We start from the raw sequence: 22616 nt of genomic DNA on the forward strand, positions 1-22616 counted from the left end.
TTCACAGCAGGAGAAAACAAGCTTGCTCCATCTTCCATGTGACAGCTTTTTAGATATTTGAAGATGGCTATCTTCTTCTATCCTCTCAATCTCCTCTTATCCAGGCTAAACATACAGGCTCCCACAACCGTTCCTTATAAGGCCCTTGATCATATTGATTGCACCCTCTGCACACATTCAAGCTTGTCAATATCTTTGTTAGTGACAGCCAGAACTGGACATAGTACTCCATGTGTGGTCTGACCAAGGCAGAGCAGAGTGGAACTTTCTTCCCTTGATCGGGACACTATTCTTCTGTTGATGCAGCCTAGACTAGCATTAGCCTTTTTCTGCTGCTTCATCACACTGCTGCTTCATTTAAAGTTTGTGGTCTACTAAGACCTCTAGATCCTTTTCACATGTACTACAGGCAATTCAGGTGTCCCCCATCTTATATTTGTGCAGCTGGTTCTTCCTGCCTAAGTGTACAACCTTACATTTGTCACTATTGAATTTCATTTTGTTAGTTTTGGTCCAGATCTCCAATTTGTTAAGGTCATCTTAAATTCAGATTGTCTCTTCTGTGTCATTACTACACCCCCCAGTTTGCTAATTTAATGAGCATCCCCTCAATTCCTATACCAAGTCGCTTATAAAGACATTGAACAACAATGGGCTCAGGGGTTCCACTTTGTGGGGTTCCATTTGTCACTTTTTTCCAGGATGATGAGGAACCATTAGTGAGCATTATTTGGGTTTGGTCAGTGAACCAGCTAAAAATCCACCTAAAAGCTACTGCATGCAGCCCACATTCTACCAGTTCCTCCACAAGAATACCATGGGGGACTTTGTCAGAAGCATTGCTGAAATCAAGATACACCATGTCCACAGCTTTCCCCAAGCTTGCAACTCTATCAAGAAAAGAAATGAGATTCCTCTGGCATGACTTGTTTTTGAGATACCCATACTGGGTCTTATTAACCACAACATCCTTTTCTAAGTGCTCACAGAACAACCATTTAATTGTCTGTTCTAGGTCCTTTCCTGGTGTTGATGTCAAGCTGATTAGTCGGTAGTTACCTGGGTCTTCTTTTATCCCCATTTTAAAGATGGGAATAACATTTGCCCACCTCCAGTCCACAGAGGCTGGAAATTACACCTGCAACCTCCTTTAGTACCCTTGGGAGAAGCTCATCAGGCCCTGGAGATCTGAATTCACATTGAAGGCATATTTTGTCTTGCAGGTTTTTTATCAGTACATTGTAGCTCAGAAGGAAGTGATTCAGTGAAAAGGAAGTGATGACACTGAATATTTCTTTGAACTGAAATGTAGCAAAGTTTCTTTTAGCAGCTTAGCTAAAGGGGCAGTAATACTAGAAACACATCCTTTTCATGCGAGTAGTTATGTCTTAAGAATCTAAGCAATGCAAAAGATCAAATGGACATGCAACAAACCTCCATGTAGATTACAGTGGAACCTCGGTTTATGAACACCTCGGTTTATGAATTTTCGGTTTATGAACACCGTGGACCCATCTGGAACGGATTAATTCATTTTCCATTACTTTCAATGGGAAAGTTCGCTTCGGTTTATGAACGCTTCAGTTTATGAACAGACTTCCGGAACCAATTACACCCATGCTTCAGTTTATGAATGCTTCAGTTTAAGTACTCCGCGGACCCGTCTGGAACGGATTAATGCACTTTCCATTACTTTCAATGGGAAAGTTCGCTTCAGTTTATGAACGCTTCAGTTTAAGTACTCTGGAACGGATTAATCCACTTTCCATTACTTTCAATGGAAAAGTTCGCTTCAGTTTATGAATGCTTCAGTTTATGAACAGACTTCCGGAACCAATTGTGTTCATAAACCGAGGTACCACTGTAGTTTGAAGTTGGCAGCCCTGTCAAGTTAGAGAGAGGATACATTTTGATTAGAAGCAGAAGGAACTTGAATTAATTTCAGAAAAGCATGGAGTCATCTAGCTGCTGTTTTGTCCTCAGGCTCATCAAAGGCCTTAGCTGATCTTTAATGTTCTAAAAAAATGTTACATGACTATTAATTTTGTAGAGAAGAAAAATACATGATGTAAATGAACAAGATAAGTTAGAATTAAGATTAAAAAGAAAGAAAAAGAAGCAGCAGGATGTGCTATTGAATACATGTTTTGTGGAAGAAAGGGTACACTTTATTCCCTTTGTAGGATTCAGTAAGACTTGTACTGTATATACATAACACTGAATAGGACTTAACATTTTTAGCACGTACTTTGGGATCATTCTAGATAGTCTCAAAGATGCTATTTGATAGATACTCATTTTCTAAAAGCTGGAAGTAGTGGCACCATTGCAGCCCCTTTATCTTTGTAAACCTCTGTGCATGGATAACTTGTACAGATATTGGTTAGATTTTCAGAATGCCCATTGAGGTCAGTAATGAATGGAATAGGGGTGAAGAAACCACAGCATAGTCTAGATCAGGCATCCCCAAACTCTGGCCCTACAGATGTTTTGGACTACAATTCCCATCATCCCTGACCATTGGTCCTGTTAGCCAGGGATCATGGGGAGTTGTAGGCCAAAACATCTGGAGGGCCGCAGTTTGGGGGTGCCTGGTCTAGATAGGATGCAAATTGCACTTTTTTGAGTGTTCTGTTGAGATTGTGGATATGGCTATTTTACGTTGGGTCATACTGCTTGTGGAGTGCTTCTGGACTGTAAGGAGGTAGCTGTGGTCATGAGTGAATGAGCTTTAGCTGATACACCAGCTGTCCTGCTTTCAGGAAAATGAGGAACTTGCTATGACTTCTAACCTTAATACTGATCCAGAATTTAGGAGCATAGTTCTTGGGAAGGGGTCATCTGCAAAGAGTATCCACTTGACCACTGTATTCCTTTTTGTTTTAGAAAGTCTCTGCATTGCATATTATCTTGGAGATGTTGTAGTTCAGTGATCAAATCTGCAAATCTAAGGTTGAAACATAGGCTTCATCTTTTTGTGCGTAGAAGCAAGCACTAAGAATGATTGAGGAAGCCAGATGCCATCCTCTAATGTGGTCATCTGAGTATTTTCAGAGCCATGGTAAAATAAAATAAAACTGTAATCACAAGCTTTATGTGGGTTTTCCATAAACTGAAAAAGTTGCCTATTGTTCTAGATAAGTATATTCTTTTTCAAATGCAAATGTACTTGGCTGTCATTCCCTTGTCAGTGTTTGATTGATAATTCTGCAGTGTATACAAAGAACATAAAAACAGGCAATCAGTTGATTAAAATACATCTTAAAATTAGTTCAGAACAAATTAAAATCTGGACAGATGACAGTCTACAGGTAAAATTGAGAGTGGTTAATATTCTCTAGGGCCAACTGTTACCACTGGTCTTATAAAGGACCTGTGAGCGGGCTAGGAGGCCTCTTAAATGCTTGTTCTTATACAGAAAGAAAAGAATCAGACTGAACCCCGACCAAAGGCTTGGCGGAACAGCTCCGTCTTGCAGGCCCTGCGGAAAGATGTCAAATCCCGCAGTAAATAATGCTCCTGTCAGGGATGAGCCAGAGGTTTCAAGTTTCCCAGAGGGAGGGGGAGACGTAGGGGTGGAAGAAGGAGGAGGTGTGCCCGAAGGGGATGAAGAGGAAAGAGTTCTTGAAGTCAGTCTGGAGGAACAGGCAGGGAGGGATATAGAGCCAAGAAGTTCACAGGAGCAACAAGGGTTAAGTTCTAGTTCAGAATCGGGGGAGGGGGAGGTTTAAGCCAGCCCTCTCCAGGCGTGTAGAGAACAGGAGGGGCGAAAGACGGAGTGGGAGGGTTCGCCATCTTCTGGCTTGCTGGCAGGGCAAACACAGACCTCAGCAGAGATCTGAACTGAGTGACTCTGATGAATGATCATTATGTGCTAATGACCGCTTATAAATACTGTAAATAAAGACTATAAAAATGTCAGGAAGCTCTCATGGTGATTGTGAAGAGAGGAGGCGCATCAGCCCTGACAGCTCTTTTTAAACATTTCTGTTTAGCCAAGCCTGTCCAGATATGTAAAATGTTGATGTGTGATTGGGGTTTTTTAAAGCTTATATTTGAATTTAATTATTTTTGAATGTTTTAAATAGTCATTTTTACCTATTTTTACTGATAATTTTTTAAATTCTTTTTGTAATTCGCTTTGAAGTTTTTTAGACTCAAGTGGTAGAAAAATAAATAAATAACATCATGCAGCCTACTTTTTCACCAAGCAGAATATTCTGACAGACTGATATTTTATTAATAATGTTATATGTTTGTGATTATGAAATACATCTGTTTCTTCAGAGGGCAGCAAGTGTTAATTCCTCCACAATTTTCCATATTGTTTATCTCTCAACAAAGGCTACCCTTTCCCTTTCTGTGAGTAAAAATAAAAATTCTTTTTCTGTTCTGTTTACTTCCATGGCAGCATTAAGTCTTTCCTTTCATGATGTTATGGAAGGAAAAGAAGTAATAATAAAAGTGTTGTAGTATATTGAAGGTTGTTACCATTTGAGTTCATACTCCTCTGAAGGCTTGTGAGCTGAAACGAATAAAATGTTTTCCATCTATATCTGACCAATGACTGGTAGGAAGTATTTTCATTATGTTTGAGCAAAAAATAAAGGGCTACTATATGATTGAAAGGAGCTACTTTCAGTGCACACTGATTTTTTTTTAAAAAAAAGTTTCACACTTAACGATTTTTATACGTCTTACTATAATAAAAACTTTAAAGCAACAAATAGCATTTCCAAAAAACTGAAGAAAAATAGATAAAAACAAAATGCAACTATATTTCTTAAATAAAAGCTGAGCAGTGTGCAACAATATTAATAAGTAAGAGTCAGAGACCAGGAAAGCCTATATAAACTTAAGTTTTTAGGGAGCATTTAAAATGAATTACTGTCTCTGCCTCACAAATTGCCTGAGATAGGACATTCCACAGAGTGGGTGCAACCACCGAGAAGGCCCACTTCCATATTGTCACCAAGTGACTATCTGGCGGTTATGGAACAACAAGCAGGAGCTCTTCCAATGATCTTAAAGACACATGACATTAATGCCTTTGCTACATATAAATGAGTTATAATTAAAAAATATTTGATTGAAAAAGGAAAATAAATGCACTGATTAAAAAGGATGAAAACCCTTTAAAAGGCTTTAAAAGGCTCAGTTAGATGGGGGGGGGGAGTCTGCCTTGCCACTTTCAATCTAATGTAAAGCTTACCATAAGCTATAATTTTATATTTACAAATGTACCAGCAAATAAATTATAATTATTAATTTAGGTAAAATTTGCTTGATCCTCCCCTGGTGCAACTTGGCTATAACTGTGGTTAATTCTCCATAGTACTGGGCCATGTGTAAATTATTAGGGCACTGCTCCCCAAATCACAGCAACTTTTTGTAAATAAGTTGTAGTGATTGATGCACTGTTCACAGAGATGCCAACCAGTAATTGTGTAACAGCAGTGGGTTGGGTCACGACGTAGAACATTTTAAGGTTTCTAAGTTGCTGATTGATAACCCTTTCTGTTACTTTATCTGTCTTTGTTTGTTCTGACTATGTGTTTTATTGTTGTGTGGTAGATTATTATATTGATTATTTTTTACCCTGTCCCAATATCAATAGATGAAGGTGGGGCTATAAATATTTAAAGAAAGAAAGATCCAGAGAGAGCATATATTTGGTGGTTGTAGTGTTTATGCACTGAACTAAATGTAGGCAGGCGTTTTGGAGCACAGCCATATGGGTGAACATCTAGAAGCTTACTATCTTTTGTTTCCCCATAGGCTTACATCTCATTTCCTGTTTGTTTCTTACACAATGTAGGTTCTCCTGTGTTTATAACAAGCTTTTCTGCTTTCCATATCTCAAACATAGGAAAGAATTAAGAATATACATTCGGCATTGTTTGAATTGTATAAGTTACTCTTCATTTCTTGTCTTGACCCTTTGACATCTATCTGCATCCCCTTTTTTTAGTAAGTTGTTGTGAACCCTGTTTTGATTTCCTGTGTGATTCTGTCTAGCTGACACAACTTCCTTTGTGTCTCTTTAGGCAATTTACAGCCTTTGTTTCATACTGGCATGCATCCCTCTCTCATACAAATGCTATCTCTCTCTGAAATGTTTTGTCCATTTCCCCCTTTTCAAATAATTTATCAGTATGAGAATGCCCTATTTATGCCGTATGTTCCCTATCTTTAGCATAGTCTTTTGCACAGTTAACACTCTATATCTGAAAATGTTTACAGGTTCAGTATAATTCTTTTATAGGAAGCCCAGTCCTACTTATCTGCAAACAGGAACATGGTTGTCATACAGCTAAAGCTGGATCTGTTGTTACCTGATGAGGAAGCCAAAGCTGTCAGATTCTGCCCTAATTGTAAGACAAAGCCTATATCCTGTTTTTACTTCTAGATGCAGTTGGTTTAGAGATGTGCTAGTCTTCATGGCTGAATTAATGACCCATCAAATACTGCAAAGAAGGACCTGTATTTTATCAGTCAGCCTGACAGCTGATTATAGTGAATCTATTATAGCAAGAGTGGTGAACCCGTGGCCATTCAGATGTTGGTAGACTACAACTCTGACCATCCTGACTTTTCGATAGTCACTGCTGCTTACCAGAAGGGTGAGGGGATTGGGAGCTTGGTGTAGTGCCATCTGCTACTAGGATGATGAGATTTAGAGTCCAACAACATATGCCACAGGCCCCCACCCCTGAATTGAATACTTCTTGTATGTGGCTGCAGGAAGACAAAAAGGATCATTACTACTCAGTCATCTGAGTAGTCAGATCACCTAAGAAGAAGCCTTAGGTGTAATGTAAAGCTAGTTTTTGAACATTGCGCTACACATACAGGCAGATGCAGTGATATTTTTTCGGGGGGGGGGGGGGATTTGCCAGAATTCACCATGAATGACTCCCTTGTTCTCTTATAGTGGCGATGCCACCCATCTGAGAGGTATCTCAGTTCCGGCACCTCTCAGATGGGTGGCATCGCCACTATAAGAGAACAAGGGAGTCATTCATGGTGAATTCTGGCAAATCCCGGGAAATCCTGGCAAATTCTGGGAAAAAAGCCCTGGGCAGATGTAAAGATCCTTAGCACAGCAAGTGCTCTATACCAAAGTAGGAACATCTAAATGGGCTGAGTGTCTGGATCTTTTAATCCTTGTCTTCCCAATTCAGGGAGTAATGTATGGAGATAGAAAGCACAATGATGAGTGCACAATGTTATCATAGTCTAACATCTGGAGGGCACCACATTGGCTATCTCTGCTCTAGTTCTCTCTTGTTGACTGGTCTTTGGCACTTGACTGGTTGCTATGCTTCTTGTCACATGAACAAATGCCCTCTATAGAATGGAACTGAATATGCCCAGCCCATCTTGGGACTGTTGTGCTGTGGAGAATGGTTAATACCTGGTAGTAATGTTTGAGAAATCTTGAATGGTCCAACTTCAGTTGATGCATACATGCTTTTAACCAGGCATAGGAAAACCCAGCCCTCTGGATGTTTTGGGACTACAACTCCCTCACCCCTAGCTAACAGGACCAGTTGTCAGGGATGATGGGAGTTGTAGTCCCAAAACATCTGGAGGGCTGAGTTTGCCTATGCTTGCTTTTAACCATTGCACAGCTGTCTGAAGAGCTCTGTAAAGTTTAAAATTCTTCGTGCACCAAAAGAAAGTGAGATAACATTACCTAACTTCTAAATAAAGTTGGGATGTGTTGTTTCAGTTTTGTCATATATTTAGTATCATGTATTTAGTTCTGTTTAAATCCTTCTATTTCATCCCAGTGCTTCAAAGTTAAATGTATTTACTAGCATTAGGAAATTAGCTAACATTGAAGCAAAGGTATTTGGTCTCCCAAGATTTCTAACTATCTTCTCCACACACACACACACACACACCCATTTATTAAGCGTTAATAAATGTTGCACATTAATAAATTCAGCACTGGAAAAAAATTGCAGAGAGAAATATTTTGCTTTTTAAGATAAAAGTTTATGAAGTTTTCCATGGAGGCTTAACATTTATGAATCTTGTAAAGTAGTTGGTATAAAAATGAAGTCATTTAATTTTAAATAGTTGTGACTGCTCTAATGAGCCGAAAATAATTCTGCACACACATTGACAAAATCTACTTTTTTCATAAGATTTTTTTGGTCAAGTTTCACTGGACAACGATCTTTTCTTTCTGGAAGAATTCAGGGGTTACTTTCAAGAATTTGCAGTTAAATATTTATAGTATTAATTAGTAGGCTAGTAGCATTTCTCCCCCCCCCCCAACCCTTCTTTGATGACACTGTTTTGATTCCTCATGGTTGATACGAAACTGTGTAGATTTCATTTCATGCTAGACTTAGAAAAGTAATGCTATGTGTGCTCAAGATGTGTGAAAGGTTTCCCCGCCTTCCATAGCAGTATGAAAAAAATAGCAGTTTTAAATGGCCAAACTATTCCTTCCAATCTGTTTTGAAGGTTTAATTGGGACAAGAAATAAAATGTGACTTGGGAGAGATTTGATGGTGACCGTGTGCTGATTTGATAAGCATATGCTCTGTTCAGAATTATTGAGTGGGACTGCATTGCTCTTCAGGCACCCCAGTGCTGCATATTGCTGCACTTACCAACAGGGGAAGGGGAGAGGCAACAAGGGAGCTCAGAGTGGTGTGGGCACAGTGTGGTGTGAGCACACTCAGAACACCACACCCACTGTGTACCAAATAAACAACCATCTGACCATAGCTGCCAAGTCTTGCGTATTCCCTGGGAAATCCCCGTTTTTCCAGCCATTTCCTGCTGGCAGCCCGGATTTTAAAAAAACCTGTAAATCCCTGGGGAGGCTCCTTCTGCGCATGTCTGGAGTCTCTGGACATGCACAGAAGCGATTTCTGGCGCTGCGGCCATTTTGGAAATGGGCAGAGCATGCGTAGAAGCAACTTCCGGTGCTGCTCTGCCCAGTTCCAAAATGGCCGCAGCGCGACTTCCAGTGCCGCTCCCGGATTTTTCAATCTGGGAGTTGGCACCTATGCACCTGACTTTTAGAAGACATCTGAAGGCAGCCCTGTTTAGGGATTTTTTTTTAATGTTTGATGTTTTATTGTGTTTTTAATATTCTGTTGGGAGCTGCCCAGAGCGGCTGGGGAAACCCAGCCAGATGGGCAGGGTATAAATAATAAATGATGATGATGATGTAGCCTTGCCCCTCTAGGAATGATATGACATCTCCCTCACATTCAGGGACTCTTCAGTGGCATAGCTGTCTCACGCTGGACAGGCACTATCATGTCTGCAATTCTATTTAACATTCATATGAAACCTTTGGGAGCAGTCATAAGGAAGCTTGGTGCACATTGTCATCAGTATGCTGATGATACCCGGCTCTTGTTTTTCCCATTAAATCTGAGACAGGAGATGCTGTGCAGAAACTGAACCAGTGCCTGGGTGCAGTTGTGTAGAGAATGAAGGCCAACAGATCGATACCGGATTTATTTATTTATTTCACTAATGAATTGTTTCCTATCCTGAAACAATTTGCAGTATTGTCACATCTATGAAACCAGTTAAAAACAATTGCACATATAAAAACAATTTCAAAATACAATTATAAATATAAAAACAGTTTAAAGCAACAGCACATACATAAGATCAATTCAGTTCCAAGATAAATACCTACTGAATCCTTCTAAGATAAAGATACATTGTGGGTAAATTGTTTCCTGCCTGTTCTAGCTAGGGTTAAAGGTAAAAGTAAAAGGACCCCTGATCGTCCAGTTGTGGACGACTCTGGAGTTGCGGTGCTCATCTCGCTTTACTACCGGTAGCTGTGGGAGCCGGCGTACAGCTTCCGGGTCATGTGGCCAGCATGACTAAGCTGCTTCTGGCAAACCAGAGCAGCACATAGAAATGCTGTTTACCTTCTCGCCAGAGCAGTACCTGTTTATCTACTTGTACTTTGTGCTTTTGAATTGCTAGGTTGGCAGGAGCTGGTAGCAAGCAACGGGAGCTCACCCCGTCACTGGGATTCGAACCGCTGACCTTCTGATCGGCAAGCCCTAGGCTCTGTGGTTTAGACCAGTGTTTCCCAACCAGTGTGCCTCCAGATGTTTTGGGACTACAACTCCCATCATCCCTAGCTAGCAAGACCAGTGGTCAGGAATGATGGGAGTTGTAGTCCCAAAACATCTGGAGGCACACTGGTTGGGAAACACTGGTTTAGACCACATACATACCCTCTAATGAAACAGGAATGCAGTTTAGGGTGCTCTTGAAACTATTTTCCCGGGTGGCCTCTGTGTGAAGAGTGCCTTTCTCCAGCTGCACCCTTTCATAGCTAGAGATAATTTGGTAATGTGCTGCACATGTGGCTTCTCTTGCAACTGATCAAGGGGCTGCAGATGGTGCTTAATGATTATAATCCGATACATGCTAGGAAGTAAATCCACTGAACTCAGTAGGACTTACCTCTGAGTAAACATGCCCAGGATTGGTTGTAGCCTTTTAAGATCTCGCACTACTGTACATAGAAATAGATCGTCTCATGGAATTGTCATTGCTAAAATACAGAGCAGTTTGGCTGTAGTCCAACCAAGTTAAACACTTAAATCTCATTAGAATCCTGTTAAAATTTCTCTGACCTAGAAGTACGCAACTTTGACTGGACCAAACCCATAGTGAGTAACTTGAGGCCCACGGAGCTTTATTACATTTTAGAGCTGTTTCTCTGGCAGCTATAATTAGTATAATTAGGAGTAAGAAATAAAAGCCAGAAACCAGTTGCTTTTTTTGACATAGCACTAATAATCTGACTCTGCGGTGCATACTGTGTTAGCTTGTATCTTCTCTCTTTGAGATGATTCTTTCACTAATGTGCATCTAGGACACCTAGGGATTGTAAATACTCTGCGACTTGCATGTTTCGGATAAAACATTTTGAAACTACTGAGATAATTGATCATTATGCCCATGGCAGGGGAAAAAACCACCTCAAATAGCTTGTAGAAATGGCACACAACTGTGGAGTTTTATTCAGAGAAGAATAAAACGTTAAAGATCTTTAAAATATTTCGGGGAGATAATACAAAGTCTTAAATAAAAATGGTTAAGCCCTTTGTGCAAAATCAATGTGAAGATCCATGGGTGTAGCCAGGATTTTTGTTGGGGGGGGCAGGACTTCGTTAGAGGGGGCCCCCCAGAACTGACATGATTAGTTAAGTTAAAAGGTAAAGGTAAAGGCGCCCCTGACCATCAGGTACAGTCTTGTCCGACTCTGGGGTTGCGGCGCTCATCTCGCTCTATAGGCCGAGGGAGCTGGCATTTGTCCGCAGACAGCTTCCAGGTCATGTGGCCAGCATGACAAAGCTGCTTCTGGCGAACCAGAGCAGTGCACGGAAACACCGTTTACCTTACCGCCGAAGTGGTCCCTATTTATCTACTTGCACTTTGATGTGCTTTTGAACTGCTAGGTGGGCAGGAGCTGGGACCGAACAACAGGAGCTCACCCCATTGCAGGGATTCAAACCGCTGACCTTCTGATCAGCAAGCCCTAGACTCTGTGGTTTAACCCACAGCCGCCACCTGGGTTCAGTTAGTTATTTCTAATGTTTTACTTGATCTATGGGGCAGCAGCTGCCTCCCTACCCCCCACCCCCACCCCTGGCTATGCTCATGTGAAGAGCTGTATAACCCGAGATGTAACCTTATTGTAGGATAGCAAGGACTCGAGTAAAGGAAATGAAAGAACATAAGAGGAAATTGCTATTTATTTATCTTTAGTGGTTTTGCCATACTAGGATGGTTTTGTTCTAACGTACCACTAAACAATGGTTTAACAGTAATGTGAATTAGCCAAGTTTTTCCCAGGCTCATGCAATTCCCTTTCTTTCCTTCTCTAGTGTAGCTGCAAGAGGAAATAAGACACACTTTAGATAAACCCCAGTTTAGCATCATCTGAGACCTAAACTATTATTAATCTTAACTATGGTTACTGAAAACAGAGCGCCTATACAGAATGCAGTGGAGACATGTGAGAAACCTCTGCCTTTTCAGCATTTACTCTTAATATCTTACCTTAGCCTCAGGGACCTTCTGAAAGGGTGCCAGGGACCACAGTCTTCAGAAGCAACTGGGTTGGTGTAAAGTACTGAAGGCAGCCCTGTTCAGGGAGGCTTTTAATGTTTAATAGATTACTGTGTTTTATTTTTCTGTTGGAAGCCGCCCAGAGTGGCTGGGGAAACCCAGCCACATGGGTGGGGGTATAAATAATAAATTATTATTATTATTACCTTCCATTATCATTTTTCCTTCTATTTCAAATTAACCTCTTTCTATTCCTTCTTCCGTATGTGCAAACAATTTCTTTATCTACTTCCAAAGTGAAAACAACATAATACGGAACCAAAAAGTAGACCACATAAATGCTCTCTTGTGTATCACATCTTTAAGTATTACATTGGTGTTTTACCTTCTCAGTTTATTTCAGTTAGCAATATTTTGTATAGTATGTGCAATATGTTTATTAACATTAAACTTTTTCATTTTTTCCTCTAGCGGGGAATGCAAAGCACAAGATGGAATTCTCCAGGCAATGGATTCAAAAGAACCAACCGGCACACTATGAAATAATAGTCCCTTATCTCCTGAGTAGTGAACAGTGGACACCATTAAAAAGCTTCAAGGTATGATTTCATTTGGCTGTTTATTGTTATATAACCTCATAGAATATAGCCCATCTGCATGCAGGACTACAGTGATAGCCTGAAATATTCTCTCTCTCTCTCTCTCTCTCTCTCTCTCTCTCTCTCTCTCTCTCTCTCTCTGTGTGTGTGTGTGTGTGTGTGTTTACAAACATATTACTATGTGGAATGATACTCTTAAATTATTTAGAGTCCTTAGAGAGAGATACCACATAATGTGACTCATTGTTTAGATTTTATCTCATGATGCTGATTCATTTTTATTAGCTAGAGTTTTTGAAGATATAAGCTTCCCCCAACGTAAAAGACCATAGAGGCTCTTTTGTTATATTTTTCTCTGTCTGAATGTCTGTGGTTTAAAACAGAAATCTAAACTGCATTATTTTGTTCTGTTAATATTGCTATCAAAAAAGAAGTGATCAACAATGGATTAGTAGAATTAAATAGAAGCCCATTGAAAATAAGATAACTAGACTAACCTCAACTTTTGCTTCCAGTCTTTATTCAGTTGATTTTGCCAGTTGCAAAAGTCACTTATTGACCAATTGTGACATTAGAAAGGTTACCAGCTTTTCTGGGTCTGTTAGTACATTGGAATTCTGAGAGAATGTTGTATGTGCCCCCGCATTATTATTTTTCCTTGACGTCTGGGTTGAACTCTGATTCAGCAGAATTAATATGGATTCTGTTGAATTTGAATAATTTTACATGGGGTTCTTATCAAAACACCATCCATTTGATCTAAGACATGGATCTCCAAGGATATTCATGGCTTTCTTTTTTTACTTTGGTGGCTTTGTTGCCATCCTATGAAGTCACAAAGCACTTTTGTGGACAAAGAGGTAACTACCGGTAATGATTTGATGGTAGCTCTGAGGTGATCCCTTGTCAAAATGGCAAAGATTGATATTGATTCATTTGTTGAATTTATATGTTTGTACCATGGCAGCACTGAAAAGCACCAGATGATTGTTGTGGCTCAGTAAATAGAGAGATAGATTTGACAGTGGGTTGGTGGCTGGAAGAGGGAAATTTCAGAATTTCCCTGTTTTACTGGATCTGACTATTGGCTTCTGAGGCTTTGTAAGCTCCAGAAGTTTCCAGTTGTATCGGAAAGCACCGTATTGGTGATGACTAGTGCCTTTTATGGTACAATTAGAATTTCTCGCAGCACAATCCTGATTTATATTTACAGAGAAGTAAGCCCCAGTGCATTCAGTAGAGCTGCTCCCACGTAAATGTCCATATGATTTTGCATAGAATTTAATAGATGAATTAGATTTTGTAATGTTTTGAGTTTTAGAAGACAAGTCTTGGTATATGTGGTGATTTAGTTATGAAAATGTATGGTTGCATGCATTCACTTAGCCTTCATTATCTTTCCTAATTGGCAGGGGGATAATTGCCAACTTTTAAAATACAGCATTCACCAAAGAGGCATACATGTGGGATCTTAAGCAAACTAACACAATGTCTTATGTATTAGATATCTTCCTGATTCTATTTTTAGATCATTTAATCAGAAACAGATGGTGTGCTTTTTATAATTCTTTAGAGATTTCAGATTTAGTGAGTGTAGTCTGTTGAAAGGGTTACAGCACAGACCTTTTCTGAGAACAATGATAAAGTATTTATATCATTAATTTGTTTCCCATACTGCTTCCAATTCAAGGTGAATATTAAAAAAAAGATTTGTGGTTTGGTACAGAAATCCATGTGGAGCATCAGTGCCTTGCTTTCCTGGGAACTGATGGAAACTTCGCTTTTATCTTAAGTTTCCACCAGCATCCATGGAAGGAAGGCACTGGTGTCCCCCATGGATTTCTGTATCAAACCACAAATCTTTTTTTAATGTTCACCTTGAATTAGAACCCATTAAATTCAGGGCCAACAATAATGGATATGAGATGTGTTGACTGAGGGCCCAGGCAGCTGCTTTGAATAGAGGGAAGGTAGAGCCTTGAGAGAGGCCTTTAAATTCTTTCCTATGCCCTTTCCTTAATTGTAAATAAATGCCCCTCTCAAAGCTGGAGTTATTTGGCAGGGTGAGAGAGGCGGGAGAAATTAGTGAAGGTTAGGATTAGAACAGTACCTGCACCAGTATCCATTCTAACTTCATCTTTTTACTTTCCAGTATTAAAGGAAATGTTTGAGGGGAAATGTTTTGTCTTAGTAGAAATTATTTAAGACATTTATGTTTTTTTAATAATTGTGTGATCCTAGTGGTGGGGACCCGGGTGGTGCTGTGGTCTAAACCACAGAGCCTAGGGCTTGCCAATCAGAAGGTTGGCGGTTCGAATCCCCGTGACGGTGTGAGCTCCCATTGTTTGGTCCCAGCTCCTGCCCACCTAGCAATTCGAAAGCACGTCAAGTGCAAGTAGATAAATAGGTACCGCTCCGGTGGGAAGATAAACGGCATTTCCGTGCGCTGCTCTGGTTTGCCAGAAGTGGCTTAGTCATGCTGGCCACATGACTTGGAAGCTTTCTGCGAACAAACGCCGGCTTACTCGGCCTATAGAGCGAGATGAGCGCGTAACCCCAGAGTCGTCCGCAACTGGACCTAACGGTCAGGGGTACCTTTACCTTTACCTTTTAGTGGCAGGGAAGTTTTCCTTATTTAGCAGGCAGTATTTCCCCCTAAAACATAGTTTAAAGATTAACTATTAAGCCAATTTTCCTGGAGGCATATCAGTTGCGTGTCAAACCCCCAAGCCACCCCCTTGAGAATAAAGACACAAGGACACAGAATTTTAGGTTAATGTTAATGGGCAAAATTTAGGTCACAACTTTATTGGTTACAGAATGTGAGTGGTATTGGCTTACGTATTGGACCCGAACCGACTATATCTGACTCCTGCCCGCCTTGCAGGGAGTCTGGCAAGGGTAAACCACCAGTCTGGGGAGCCGCGCTAATGTGGATCGACTCGAGCATCCCCCAGGTTCCCGATGGGGTCATGGCATAGCCCTAGCCCCTCCCCGGGCTTCGGATGAGATCCACACTCTCGGATTCCTTTAACGCAGGGGTAGGCAACCTAAACTTGGTTTAAAGATTAACTATTAAGCCAGTATTGCTGGGAGGCATATCAGTTGTTTTAACACAGAATACTTTTCTGACAATATTTTGAAGCTGTTGTGTCAGCATTTCAATTTACTGGCAGCCTGGGGTTTGTCCAAGTGAAAATGTTGTTCTGTGGGTCAGACTCTTCCATTACATGCAGCTTACAAGCAAGGTAACATCACTTCATTAAAAGATGCTAGTTGCAAGAAAAGTCTGTATATTTTACCCGGGAAAAGAGTTGCCAAACTGCAGGGATCTTCCAGTATAAGTAGCGGATAAAGAACTTTACTCTCTGCATTGCTGAAACAAGTGGAGCCTTGTAAATCCTCAAAGCTGGCAAGATTTTGGGGGAAATGCTAGCAATACTTAATTCATGGGAACCAAAAGACTGTGAAGCAAGTGCATTATTGATTCCTATACTTTCATAGTACGGACTTGCAATTGTCTTGTGTTTTTAGCCATGGCTGCAGGGCAAGAAAAGGATTGTGTGTGTGTGTGTGTGTGTGTGTGTGTGTGTGTGTGTGTGAAAAAAGGTGTAAAATATGACCAAAATACACCACTAAATTCAGTTGTCTTCTACTATTTTCTAGGGAAATTATTTTAAAGGTTGTTTTTGCTTTGTAAGCAGCCTTTAAGGCAATGTTTCTCAACCTTTGATAACCCATGTACCCTTTTAGCTAATATAAACATATGCACCCGTCAATCCTGGCTCCCCTAATGATTTCAATCCTTTTGAAAATTCGAATGAAATATTGTGAATTTTAATTATAGTTAATAGTTTTTGGCTTAATAAAAGTGAATCTAAATGCTTATAAATTCTAAAAAAGCAATTATTCAAATTTTCAAAAAATCCATATGAAATTTAAAATTTCAACAAGACTGCTACAATTTGTATTGACATGAACACTGATGATGTTGCATGCTAGGCTCAATGTCTTGCATTCAGGACACAGCTTAGGTCACTTTCAACATCCAGTATGTTGAGCTGCTTTGTTTTAATAGTTATAAGAGTGGGGGGGGGAGTTTTGCAAAGGTATGTGGATGAAAATGGCACCATGATGAGCAGAGCCTGCAATCCTGTTTTGGGATATATCATCAAGAGATATTTCAAACCAAACTTTTCCGAAGTGAATGATTTGACATCGTCTTTGGCTGTTGACTCACACTTGAATTCCAAAAGCTTCTCTTGGAGATGCTTTGGCAAGGACTGAACATCAGGGATAAAAGGGCTCTTCACAGTGTGCTCTGCATGGTCTCCTCAGTTCTCTTTGCCAGAGTATTTTGTATTGTCTGCAGAATCAAGTTGTTAACCCAGAGTTTCCAAACTGTGTGTCGTGACATGTTAGTCTGTATGCTGCAGTGTGCAGGTGTGTTGTGCGAACGCTCCCTGTGCTCCTCCTGGGGCTGGAAAGGGGTTAGTTTACCCTCCAGTTTGCTAGTAAAACTGAATTACTGTGTTGCAAAATTTGCATGTCTAAAAAGTGTGTCACTGACATGAAAAGTTTGGGAAAGTGAAGTTTTTTCAGAGGGCTTCTCGGTCATCTATTTTAGATTCAGCCTGGCAAATCTGACATGCCTGACTAGAGACAACGGAGTTTAGTGTTTAGTGAACAAAGCCAAATGGGATTAATAAATAAGTAGTAGTTATCTAACTGGATCTTATATGTAGCTGAAGTTCTCTGTCTCTCATGTTTCCGGGTTTGGAGAGAAAGTTTGAAGTTCTCAAAACTGATGGAAATGAACAGCATAAATAAACATGTGATTGATTGATTGATTGATTGATTAACTGAACTTTGCAGACCGAACTGTTGTGCTGGTTATATTGTATGCTCATGACGTCACAAATATTACTTAATAAGCTGCATGTACTCTTCTCACCTTCAGAATATAACACTTCATAGTTTTATATTTTAATAGTGCTATCTAATCTGTTTAAGACTATTTTATTTATCAAATGAAAGCTTTTGCGGGCTTTTCAGAAAAGGATTTGCAAACATTGTAGTACAAAGGAGGCCATACCCCTACCACCAGCCTAAGATGGTAAACCAATGGGATGTGGAGCAAAGCCTCCTACAAATATCTTAAAGAAGGATGGAGCTGATAAACCCGGAAGATTTGGTTTGTTTGGTCATGCATTTGTAGTGTTCTTTGTGAATAGTTGCGTCAATAGCTCTGCTAGTGTGGTGTTGTTTCATTGAGCTGGCTTGAAGAAAAAAAAAGAGTGGCCAAGTTGCATCAGCCAAAAGTTCACGGATTACACGCATAGCAACCTCTGCAATTTGGATAACACATCTTACCACTTTGGATATTGAGAAGCTTGCTGCCGATGTAATCTTGATCTCCAGTGTCTTACATGTTAATATGCTAATATAATTACAAAAAAAAACCAAACCAAAATCTCGTGGATTTGCTGTGATTTAGTCACTCACTGTGAAGTACTCTAGGCTGAGTAAATGTCTCACTCGCTATTTCTGCGACACACTGATAGATTTGGCTGGAAGCTTGTTCTACTTGGCTAGTGAAGACTGTTGCTCTAGTCTTGGCCAAATTGATCTCACTGCTGAAGTAATCGACCCAGCTGAGAATGCGAAAGTGTTACATTTAAGGCTGGTGTTCACTGTGTCTTTGTAATACTTGTTTCTTTTGATCTACCAGCCAGAAGGTAGCACCAGAAAACTTGGCTCTTAGAATCCTGGTTGGTTCATATATAGAAGTATATAATGTGATATTCCTTTAATTCAAGCATTAAGAATTTCCATCATAAAAGAGGTTTTGATCTTACTTCGGAATACAGTGAATGGCTGGAACAAAGCATGGTCTTAACCATTTAAAAGCAACAGCTAATTTGATACAGTTATGGCACGTTACACTCTTTATAAGTACAGTGCTATTTTCATACTGAGTTCATTTCAACTCTCTATTGGCCGATTCTTTTGTCCTCTTTTGCGTTGGTGGTGCATAAGTGACGTGAGTGGCACTGTGGTCTAAACCTAAACGCAATCCTAAAAACAAAAACAAAAAACTGCTCTCCTTCAAGCAGGCCTTTGCCCTGCTTATTAACTCAGAGCTGGAGAGAGCTGGAGGAGGGGCCCCTTTCAAGAGCTGTCTAGTATGGCTTTCTTAATGGCTCATCTCCTTGCATTTTATAAGTTAACAGCTCATATTTAGTGGCTCTTATCAGGTGGGTTGAAGACAGGAGTGCCTGGCATGTTCTGCTCCATGGGGTCACAAAGAGTTGGACACGGCTAAACGACTAAACAACAACAAATCAGGTAGGATGGCTAATCTGGCAATTGAATCTCTGTTGGTTCTCGGAATTAAGTCAAGCACATAGAAAACAAAGGAGATATTGTTAAAATAGAAAGGATATAAAGCAGAGTGAAAAAAATTTGGAGACAATATTGGAACAAATGGACTGGAAATTAGATTTAACAGTTGCTGAAATGAAGGGACAGATGAAGGAGATAACCCAAAGGATGCAAAGCCTGGAAGAAGGGATGAATCGGACAAAACAAGAGAGGAGAGAGATGAAAAAAGAGGAAGAGAGGAAGTTAAAGGAGAAGTTTTTGAAATTAATAAGACACAGGAAGAGTTATGGGATGCTATTGCTTTGAATGAATTGAGACAGAGAGAAATGAATTTGTGATTTAGATCAGTTCCAGAATCACCTGGGGAAAACATTATGGAGAAATTGATTACTGAGATTGCACAATGGTTAAGCATGGAAGTAGAGGAGGTGGCAAATACAATACAAAGTGCATTCAGGATCAAAACAAAATCAGTTAAAGCTAAAAAATTTCCAGGTGACTGTCTGATCATATTTAAAGATAGAGAGATGAGGAATCTGATCTTGAAGAAAAACAGAGAAAAAAGACTGTATTGATGGAACATTTACGATCATTTTTAAGGACCTCCCACTTCGTCTGTTGAAGAAACACAAACAATATAAGACATTGACGCAGGCTAACCCACTTTTAAATTCACCCAAACTGCTGGCTATCACTACACATCCTATGAGAGCGAATTCCGTAGTTAAACTGTGCAGTGTTTGAAGAAGTACTTTCTTTTATCTGTCCTGGATCTTCCAAAATTCAACTTTATTGGATGATCATGAGTTCCAGTCTACCATGTGATCAGTTGCAATCCTTGCATGAAAGCATGGTTCTGTGAATTATAGGAATGAAATAGTGCCTGGGAAGGATCTACGGTGTGCACTATGAGATTAGTAAAGATTTTATTTCTCTAAACCTCTGGGAGCAGCATCTACAAAAATCTTTTAAGCTATTGATATTGGGGCACGGGGGTGGGGGTGGGGGAATCCTCTATCTACATGGCATTTTTCTCTCCAGTATTCTTTTATGCTAGACCACCTATACCACTATAATGAACAAGACTTAGGTCATATTTAATCACTGGAAAGAGTTTGAAATTTGCTTTGCAAGTACATCTTGATTTATGTCTAGCACCATAAGACTAAAATAATTTGCATGTAACAATAAAATGCACATCTATTATTTGTATCACTTGCCTGATGGCAAAACAAATCCAAACTTCAAATGCTCTTCGGGAGGTAAAAAGACTTGTAATATGCTGCCTCATAAATATACAAAATTCTACAATGACGATTTAACTGTTTACAATGAGCAAGAGGTAATTCAAAACACATTTTGGGACATCTGGGCTATAAAATCCTTCTGGTAGATCATACAGACTATGTTGCTTAACTGTTTTATTTTCAATTAGCAGTGAGCTGAGACATGGAGGGCTTCTTATTTGGGTTTAATTTGAAATGCTCACTTAGAGAGGTATTCTGTCCCTGAGCTTGTTTGCTGGGAATTCTGCAGCATGTTGTTATCTCCATCTTGGTTTTGTTGCTGCTGTAGCGAACAGCAAACTTTGTTGCCTTGAAGTAGTGGAAATATTATGTGATAGGTAGTGAATGTTTTGGATATTTTCATTAAATGCTATTTTGTGTCTCTGGGGTAACCTGTAAAGCATGACTTCTTAGTATGAAACTGAAAAATACCAACATGTCTGGCCCATTTTCCCTTTTCTGCTAAATGAAGCTCATTTATAATCAGGGCCGGCTCTTCATAGCCCCTCGGCGGGGGGCTGGTAAGCTGGGCGCCGGCCTGGGAAGGAGGGCGCCGCGCGGCAAAGCCGCGCGGAAACCAATTGCGCCCTGCGAGGGCGGGGCGGGCGGCGGAGCGATCTCCGCCCCTCAGCACCAGGGCGCGCGATCTGCTCAAGACGGCCCTGTTTATAATTACATATCATCAGAAGCTACAAATACCTCAGTTTTTCCTAAAAGGCTCTAAAACTGCTTAGCAAATTTGGACCTCAAAATGATAATTTTGAAAATCCTAAGTGTCTATGCAATGCTTTTATATCTTGTTTTTACTCCTAGAATTAAAATGATCTGGATTCCAAGTTTTCTTTGCCCTCAGTAAAGTTGTTGCCTATTTTAATACAAATACTTGAGTCTTATTCCTCCCTGGGATTTCCCCAACTGGGCTGCACAATTCCTGTGTGTGGGCACACAAATGGAAGCCAGGGAGGCTTTGAACTCACAGCCCCCTTTGTGACACTGGAGCCAATCAGGTGCTGCTTCATAAGTGCCATTTAGAGATGCTACTTTTTCTAATAAGAAATAAAATGCTTAAGTTGCTGGTGTTTCTGCAGGACAGAAATCATTATTTGGTCATCCTGAATTTGCATGCTATACACCAGTGGTCAGCAAAGGTTTTCAGCAGGGGGCCGGTCCACTGTCCCTCAGACCTTGTGGTGGGCCGGACTATATTTTGAAAAAAATAATGAACCAATTCCTATGCCCCACAAATAACCCAGAGGTGCATTTTAAATAAAAGGACACATTCTGCTCATGTAAAAACACCAGGCAGGCCCCACAAATAACCCAGAGATGCATTTTAAATAAAAGCACACATTCTACTCACGTAAAAACACCAGGCAGGCACCACAAATAACCCAGAGATGCATTTTAAATAAAAGGGCACATTCTACTCATGTAAAAACACACTGATTCCTGGACTGTCTGCGGGACGGATTGAGAAGATGATTGGGCCGGATCCGGCCCCCAGGCCTTATATACCCATGCTATATATACACTTACATGTGTTTTGGATAATGTGCTACAAATGAATGACTAACAATGTCTGCTACAACTGAATGTAATAGAGGCATTCTATTATATATTTGGCATTCCATTATATATTTTAAAATACCCTCCTGCTGGGGAGCAGTTACAGTACAGATGGAGGCCATCACAAACAAACCCATTCATGCAAGAGATTTCTCAGCATAAAGACATGTCAGCCTTTCTCATATGGATCCCTTCCCCTCGCTTTGTCTTTTAGGATAGCAGCAGGGAATTTCATTGTTTTGAACTGCAACAGAGCTACTATACTTGCTCAGGAAAGATAATCTTATTTTGCATTTCCTTATATCGAGGGTCTCCAACCTCCAGTAGGCACATTTGAATTTAGACAGTGTGCCATGGACACAGTCACAAAATGGCTGTCTGTGCTGTGTGTGTGTGTGTGTGTGTGTGTGGCAAAGCACAAAGTCAAAGCCACGTCAAAAAGATAAAAAAAAGAGATTTGACCACCACCTCATATGGGAGCCCACAACCCTGCCATCAGCCACTGTCATCGGTGGAAAAAAGCACCTACACCATTCATCACTGCACTTGTATACAGGAGGGAAGATATTTGCATCTGTACTCCGTTCTGAAAAGAAGAGAAGGTGCATGCTCAATCCTAGCATCCAGTGAAATATTGAAAGGCTTCAGTTGGGGTGGAGGTGTTCAGTTAAGAGAGGCCAAGCTGGTGCAAACAGGAGTT

General features: G+C 40.3%; 1 protein-coding gene across 3 annotated transcripts in view; it reads left to right on the forward strand.

Moving 5' to 3' along the window:
• The window catches only part of ADAM12 (ADAM metallopeptidase domain 12), a 185470-nt gene that overhangs the window by 11220 nt on the left and 151634 nt on the right, over window positions 1-22616 (forward strand). For all 3 annotated transcript variants that reach the window (XM_035137598.2, XM_035137595.3, XM_035137597.3), the window contains exon 2: window positions 12553-12680. In XM_035137598.2, coding sequence (XP_034993489.1) covers window positions 12553-12680 — 128 coding nt within the window. The remainder of the gene's footprint in view (window positions 1-12552; window positions 12681-22616) is intronic.

The sequence above is a fragment of the Zootoca vivipara genome, chromosome 5 (assembly GCF_965207765.1).
Source record: "Zootoca vivipara chromosome 5, rZooViv2.hap1.1, whole genome shotgun sequence".
Classification (NCBI taxonomy): Eukaryota; Metazoa; Chordata; class Lepidosauria; order Squamata; family Lacertidae; genus Zootoca; species Zootoca vivipara.